The following is a 7,500-nucleotide window of genomic DNA, read 5'->3' on the forward strand; positions in this document are numbered from 1 at the left end:
ACACTCATTTACATAAATAATTACCAAACCAACCATTAAACAAATAAAATAAATAAATATTTTTATTTTTCATTGGTCATTTTTTAAAACCCTATTATTAAATAGTTTATCAACTATTAGATTTTATGACGAGCTTGCGTGGTTATTTATTAGATTTTTTTTTTTTCCAAAAAAAAATAAAAAAAAAAACAACCACAAACCAAAAAAAAAAAAAAAAATAATAATAATAATTATAATAATAATAAAAATAATAATAATACTATTAAATGACAATAGGGGAAAAAAAAATATTGCAGTTATTGTTGTTTATTATTTATCTTTCACACCATCATTAAATTTTATGAAAAAAAAAATGAATAAAAATGATATAAATGGTCCTATCGATAATTTTAAAAATTAAGTTTTTTTTTATCCTATTTTTCTATTTTAAGATAATTAGATAGAAAATGGTAAAAACGATTTTTTTTTTTTTTTTTTTTTAAAACAGTTTTTTTTTTTTTTTAAACTATTATTTAATCTTTCGTTTTATTAAAAAAACAATATTAATTGGATAAATAATTATATAATTACAATGCATTATTATAAAATTAAAGTTTTAAAAACTAAAAAATAGTAGTAAAATAAAAATAATAATGATGCTAAAGAAAGAGAAAAAAAAAAAAAAAAAGCATTTATTAAAATTTGAGATGTTATAATATCGAACAATCAAAAAAAAAAAATTTTAATTTAATTAAAGGAATTCTAAATTTCCTTCTTAAAAAAATAGAGTTTAAAAGGAATTCTAAATTTCCTTTTTAAAAAAAAGTAAATTTGGAAAAAAAAAAATATATATAATAGGTATATTTTTATTTTTATTTTTTTTATTTTTTTATTTTTTTATTTTTTTTTTATTTTTTTTAAAAAAAAAAAAAAAAATTTTGAAATTTAATATAAAATAAAAAAAACAACACGATGAACATAAAAAATATATTAAACAAAGGAATATTTATTGTACCAATAACTGTTGCCATTCATAATTATCTATTTACAATATATGTTGACAAAGGAGAGAAAAAAATAAATAACAATAGTAATAATAATAGTAATAATAATAATAGTAATAATAATAATAATGATGATATACATTTAAACCCATCAAAAAGATATGAAATGATAACAGCTGATAAAAATGGGGAAATCTTATCAATATCAACTTCAACTTCAACTAACAATAACAAACACAGTTTACAAAAAGCAAATATAGATAAAACTTTTAAAATATTATTAATAAATAAATTCTCTAAAAACTATAAACACAATGATATAGTAACAATAATGTATGTGAAAGTTTTGTTTTTTATTTATTTTTTTTTTTTTTTTTTTTTTTTTTTTTTTTTTTGAATAATAAATAATAAATGAAAAAAAAAAAATAATAATGTTTTATTAAAACTCTACCTTAATGAAATAGAGATCCAGATAACCCAAATAATACATTAGTTAAAAAAGTTTTAGCTACAGGTAACGAATTTATACCATTTCCACCTTATACAAATGGCATTCAAGATGGTTTCTTTGTGTATTCTGAACCAACTGTTGATGGATTACCAAAAATAGCAGGTCCCATTCCAATTGGATTTATAACAGGAAAGGTGATAACCAATTTATACCCTAATAAATTAAATATTGTATAAAAAAAAAAAAAAAATGCAAAGAAAAAGGTTTTGAAAATTAAAAAAATTGGAAAATCAAAAAAAAAAAAAAAAAAAAAAAACACGAAACAATAAACAGAAACGTCAACCGAATTTTTTTTTTAATAAATATCTTGCTTATTTAACAACATTTTTTTAATTTTTTGATTTTTTTTTTTTTATGATTTTTCTTAATATTATTTTAATTTAATTTTTTTTTTTTTTTTTTTTTTTTTTTTTTCTTTCTTTCCATTTGAAATATAAAAATTAACAATACACAAATAACATCTTTTTTCTAAATTTATTTTTGGTTTTTATTTTATTTTTTTTTTTTTCCAGAAAAAAAATAAAATAAAATAATTAAATAAAAATGAATAACTTTTCATTAAAAAAGTCATTAATTATTTGCTTAATTTCAGTAGTTTTGATTTTAATTATCCAAAGTCAATTAAACTCTGATAATAATAATAATAATATTAATATCACCACTAAATGTGATGTTCACTTAGATAAGAATAAAAAGGATATAACAAAATGTTTTGATCCAAATAATAAAAATGATGAAAATAATATTTATAATAATTATGATAATAATGATAATAATAATGATAATAATAATGATAATGATAATAATAATAATAATAATAATAATAATAATAATAATAATAATAATAATAATAATAATAATAATAATAATAATAATAATAATAATAATAATAATAATAATAATAATAATAATAATAATAATAATAATAATAATAATAATAATAATAATAATAATAATAATAATAATAATAAAAATAATGACGATGAAGAAATTGAAAAAGATCAAAAGTATAGTAATTATAAAGAGGAAATTATAAATAATAGTAATAATGAAGAACATAGTTTTAATTTAAATAATGAAAATCAAATTAACGAAGATGAGGAACATGCTTTTAATTTAAATAATAGTGATCAATTAAATGAAAATAGTCAAGATGAAGAGCATGCATTTAATGTAAATAATAATAATTCTCAATCTGATGAAACTCAAGATGAAGAACATGCATTTAATTTAAAAAATAATGATGATGTTGATGATTTAAATCAAGAAAATAATAATAATAGTAATTATAAAGATAAACCAATAACATCATCATCAGAAGAAGAAGAAGAAGAAGATGAAAGAAATACAACTGGAAATTTAAATAATGATGATAATAATAATAATAATAGTAATAATGAAACTGAAGGCGAAACAGTTACAAAGAATAATGGTTTATATTTATATATAAGTAAAGAAGAAGCTGAAAGAAGAAAAGAAGCAAGATTAAAGAGAATTGAAGAGAATGAAAGATTAACAAAAGAGGAGGTTAGAATCTTAACAAATTATGTTTTAAAAGAAGCTAGAGCTGAAATGAAATCAATAATAAAGTATAATACAAAACCAAAATTATCAACATTAAATCCAACTGGTGTAGAACCATTAAAACCATTGGAAAACGATGAAGAATATGTTAATGTAACATCACATAAATCAAATATTGATAAAAACCCATTCCTTTTACCAAGACCACATATTTTCATTCATATGCCAAAAACTGGTGGTACAACATTATTGAAAACTTTTGTAAAAAATAATCGTGGTTATAAATTCTATCATGCAGTTCAACATCCACCATTCGCAGAATTAAGACGTTTAGTTGTAAAAGAAGCATTATTTGGTCATTTTAGATTTGGACTCCATAAATATTTTGAAGATAGATTAAATAAACCAACAAATAAAGCTGGTTATGTAATTGATAGAGAAACTCTAAATGAAAAAGAAGAAATTGAATTCTTGAGAGAAAATCAAAAAAGAGAAATGGAAAAATTAGAAAAAGAATTAAGTTTTAAAAAAAAAATTCAACAAGAAAATGGAAATATTGAATTTGATTTCACAACCGCTACTACCAATTATAATGATGATGATGATAATAATGATTTTAGTTATGATGAAAATTCAAATGATAAAAAAAGTGAAATTAAAAATGGATTAATATTAAATGAATATAGTTATTTAACAATGATGAGAGACCCAATTGAAAGAGTAATTTCACATTATTATTTTTTAGTTGAAAGTGAAACTCATCCATTACATAAAACCACAATCAATGTATCATTCTCTGAATGGGCAGGAAGTTCACCAGTCACTAACAATGAAATTTGTAGAAGAATAGTTGGTATTGAAAGATCTTTACCTGAACCACCAGACTTCTTTCAACAATGTATTCATAGAGTGAAATATACTTTTAAATATATTGGTATAATGGAAAGATTTGATGAATCTTTAATTTTACTTAGTCATAGATTAGGTTTTGGTAAATTATTATTCTTGAATGAAAACGTTGGTAAAATTAAATCTGATAATAAAATCACTAAAGAAACTTTAACCGAGAGTGAATTACGTTTAATTGAACGTTTAAACTATGCCGATATTTATGTTTATAAACTTGCTTTAGATCTATTTGAAAAACAATTAGATTTAGTTGGTAGAGAATACATTCAATGTGAAGCTAAAGCTCTTAGAAATCATTATATCTCTGAATTTGGTTCTGTTGAAACTCATTATATCAATTATAGAAAAAATAAAACTGATCCTGAAGAAAATCAAACTCAAAATCCAATTATCTATATTTCAAATTCTTTGAAATAATTTAACTATAAATAAAATATATATATATAAAAATAAAGATTATAATATTTAAGTTTTATGAAACAAATATTTTTATTTGGGAAATATTTCTTTTTTTTTTTTTTTTCTTCTGGTAAAAAAAAAAAAAAAAAAAAAGATAAAGTTTGTATTATTTTTTTTTTTCTTTTTTTCTTTTTTTTTTGTATTTTGTTTGTTTGGTTGTTTTTTTGTTGTTGTTTATTTTTTTTTAAAGTTGAATTATATTACTTGTTTTTTTTTTTTTTTTTTTTTTTTTTTTTTTTTTTTTTTTTTTTTGTTTTATTTACATGTGTTGTGATATTTGACTATTACCACTTTTAAAATTATTTTGCATTGTTTTCATTTGAAGACTAATTTCTTCAATTTCTGAATCAGAAACAGGGTCTTCATCGGCTGGGACCCATCCCAATCCTCGTAGAAATCTTTCTTCGTATACATCATCTCCTTCCTCAGTACCTTCTGAACTATTGTGATCTTCGTCACTAATAATTGTTTTATCGATAGAGGTTAAAGATGATGTAGTTTGTTGTTGTTGTTTTGCTTCTTGTAATATTACTGCTGTTGTTGTGGTGGTGGTGATGATTGATATTGTCTCTTTAGATGGTGATGGTGGTAATGTACAGTTTTCCAAAGATTTTTGTTGTTGCTGTTCTTGTTCTTGTTCTTGTTGTTGTTGTTGTTGTTGTTGTTGTTGTTGTTGTTGTTGTTGTTGTTGTTGTTGTTGTTGTTGTTGTTGTTGTTGTTGTTGTTGTTGTTGTTGTTGTTGTTGTTGTTCTAATGATATGGTATCTTTTTCAGTTATTATTGTGACAGTATTTGTTATTGTTGTTGATGTTGTTGTTGTTGTTGAGGTTTTATCTAAATCGATATTACTATTATTACAATCTGAAGATAATAATTTCTTATTGTCTTCATTTTTTAGAGATTCAAAGAAAGAGATCTTTTTTTCTTTTCCCAAGAGTTTATCAGGATTTGGAACTTTTACTTTTCTCGATGGGTCAGTGAAACCTTTTCTAGAGGGTAATACGATCTCCTCTTTATTGTGAGGAACTGTAATTCCAGGTAATGCGGGCTCAGAGAATGTTTTTCTAAATTGTGCTTTCAAGTCTGCACGATTTGAGATCGATGTTGAACCTTTTAATGTTTTTTGTTGTTGGGCTTGTTGTTGAGCCTGTTGTTGTGCTTGTGATTGCTGTTGTTGAGCTTGTTGTTGTGCCAAATTACCATTGTTTTTATTTTTGATCGAATTGATTTGATTCAAAAATCCTCCTGTTATTAAACCACCACTTGGTGATGTTGATGAGGATGTCGAAGAAGATGATGACAATGATGATGATGATGATGATGATGATGATGATGATGATGATGATGGTAGTATTGAAGATGCTGTTGAATCCTTACCTCTTTTAACTGGTACTAATCCTTTTGCTTTCTCTTTCAATGATGTATCATCATTGGTTGAATTGGTTGATGGTGATGCTTGTGGATTTATTGGTGGTGAAATTAATGCTGCCAATGTCGGTATACTTGGTGGTAAAACTGGTAAATTAGTTGGTGTAGTTGGTAATGATGATGTTAATGGTATTGTTGATGATGTTGGTGAATATGGTTGTTGGGTTTGGAGTTGTTGGGTTTGGATTTGGAGTTGTTGGAGTGGTTGTTGTTGTTGTTGTTGTTGTAGAGTTGGTTGTTGAATTGGTTGATTTAATGTTTGAATTGGTTGTAGAGTTGGTTGTTGTAAAGTTGAAGATGGTGATGAAGATACTATAATAGGGATAGGTGATAATGATTGAGTTGATGATGAGAAATTATTATGATTATTATTATTATTATTATTATTATTTGTATTTATACAAAGTGTTGGAGATGTTGATCTACCAAATTTATTTGATTTGTTTGGTAATGGTGGAAATTGGCCATCACCTTCGAATGGTTCTTCATTATTATTTGATGATTCAGCAATACTTGAAAATTGATTAAAAGATTCAGATTGTTGATTATAATTTGTAAAATAATTTGATGAAGATGAACAAGATAACGAAGATGAAGATGATGATGATAAAATTGATGAAGATGAGGAAGACGATAATGGATCGTTTTCATATGTTTGATGATGATTATTTACAATGTGATGAAATGTAAATCCACCACCATTATTGCTATTATTATTATTATAAATATTACTAGTACTACTATTTAAATTATTACTATTATTGCTATATATATTATTATTGTTGTTGTTGTTACTATTATAATTACGATAATGACCACTATTTTGGTAATAGTTGCTATTACCACTATTAAATGGTTTTGAAAAATTTACTGAGCCTTGAGGTTCAGAACTATTTAAATTTGGTTGAGATTTATAACTAACCAATTGGGGTTTATAAATTTTGTTAGTGCTGTTATTATTGTATTTTATAGTATTTTGCATACTATTTGTACTGCTACTTATGTAATTAATGCTATTACTATTATTATTGTTAATGTTGTTATTGCTATTGTTGTTAATGTTTGTATTGTTTGAATATGTAAGAGGAGGTAAATTATATGAACGTGGAGTTGTAAAATTTTTGGTATCAAATGTTGTTGGCAAAGCTATATGACTTTTTTCGGATGTAAATGACGGGGAAAATGTTTTTTGATGATAATGATGATGATGATTGTAGCCATTATTATTATTATTATTATTATTGTTGTTATTATTGTTATTATTATTATTATTATTATTATTATTATTATTATTATTATTATTATTATTATTATTATTATTATTATTATTATTATTATTATTATTATTATTATTATTATTATTATTATTATTATTTTGTGAAGATGATGATATGGTAGTTGTGTTTACTGGTTGAATAACTGTCGAAGAAGAAGGTGGTGGTGGGGTTGTTGATGGTGAATGTGATTGTCCACCACCTTGTGCAACATCCATATGTGGTGAAGATTTTGATCTATTTAATTTTGGAGTATTATTGGATGAGCTACCATCCAATGAATCCTCTTGTGCTGAAGATGCTGCTGTGGCTGTAGCTGTATTTTGTGTATCCGCCAATACATTATTTTTACTACTATTACTGCTACTTCCACTTCCACTACTACTACCACCACTACTACTATTTGCTCTGG

General features: G+C 23.2%; 3 protein-coding genes across 3 annotated transcripts in view; 2 read left to right on the forward strand and 1 right to left on the reverse strand.

Moving 5' to 3' along the window:
- Positions 1–951: 951 nt before the first annotated feature.
- Positions 952–1,670, forward strand: DDB_G0270758 (hypothetical protein; the record flags this gene model as incomplete). Its single annotated transcript, XM_641541.1, has 2 exons — positions 952–1,316; positions 1,448–1,670. 2 exons carry the CDS (start codon positions 952–954, stop codon positions 1,668–1,670), a joined length of 588 nt encoding a protein of 195 aa, XP_646633.1.
- A 367-nt stretch (positions 1,671–2,037) lies between these two features.
- On the forward strand, positions 2,038–4,344 carry DDB_G0270232 (hypothetical protein; the record flags this gene model as incomplete). The annotated part of the gene is made up of 1 exon (XM_641542.1): positions 2,038–4,344. One exon carries the CDS (start codon positions 2,038–2,040, stop codon positions 4,342–4,344), a length of 2,307 nt encoding a protein of 768 aa, XP_646634.1.
- A 301-nt stretch (positions 4,345–4,645) lies between these two features.
- DDB_G0270760 (hypothetical protein) overlaps positions 4,646–7,500 on the reverse strand; it is a gene marked incomplete at both ends in the record, with an annotated part of 5,596 nt that continues 2,741 nt past the window's right edge. Inside the window, one exon of the mRNA XM_641543.1 lies at positions 4,646–7,500. This exon is cut by the window's right edge and continues 45 nt beyond it. Coding sequence (XP_646635.1) covers positions 4,646–7,500 — 2,855 coding nt within the window.

The sequence above is a fragment of the Dictyostelium discoideum genome (genome assembly GCF_000004695.1).
Source record: "Dictyostelium discoideum AX4 chromosome 1 chromosome, whole genome shotgun sequence".
In the NCBI taxonomy this organism is placed as follows: domain Eukaryota; phylum Evosea; class Eumycetozoa; order Dictyosteliales; family Dictyosteliaceae; genus Dictyostelium; species Dictyostelium discoideum.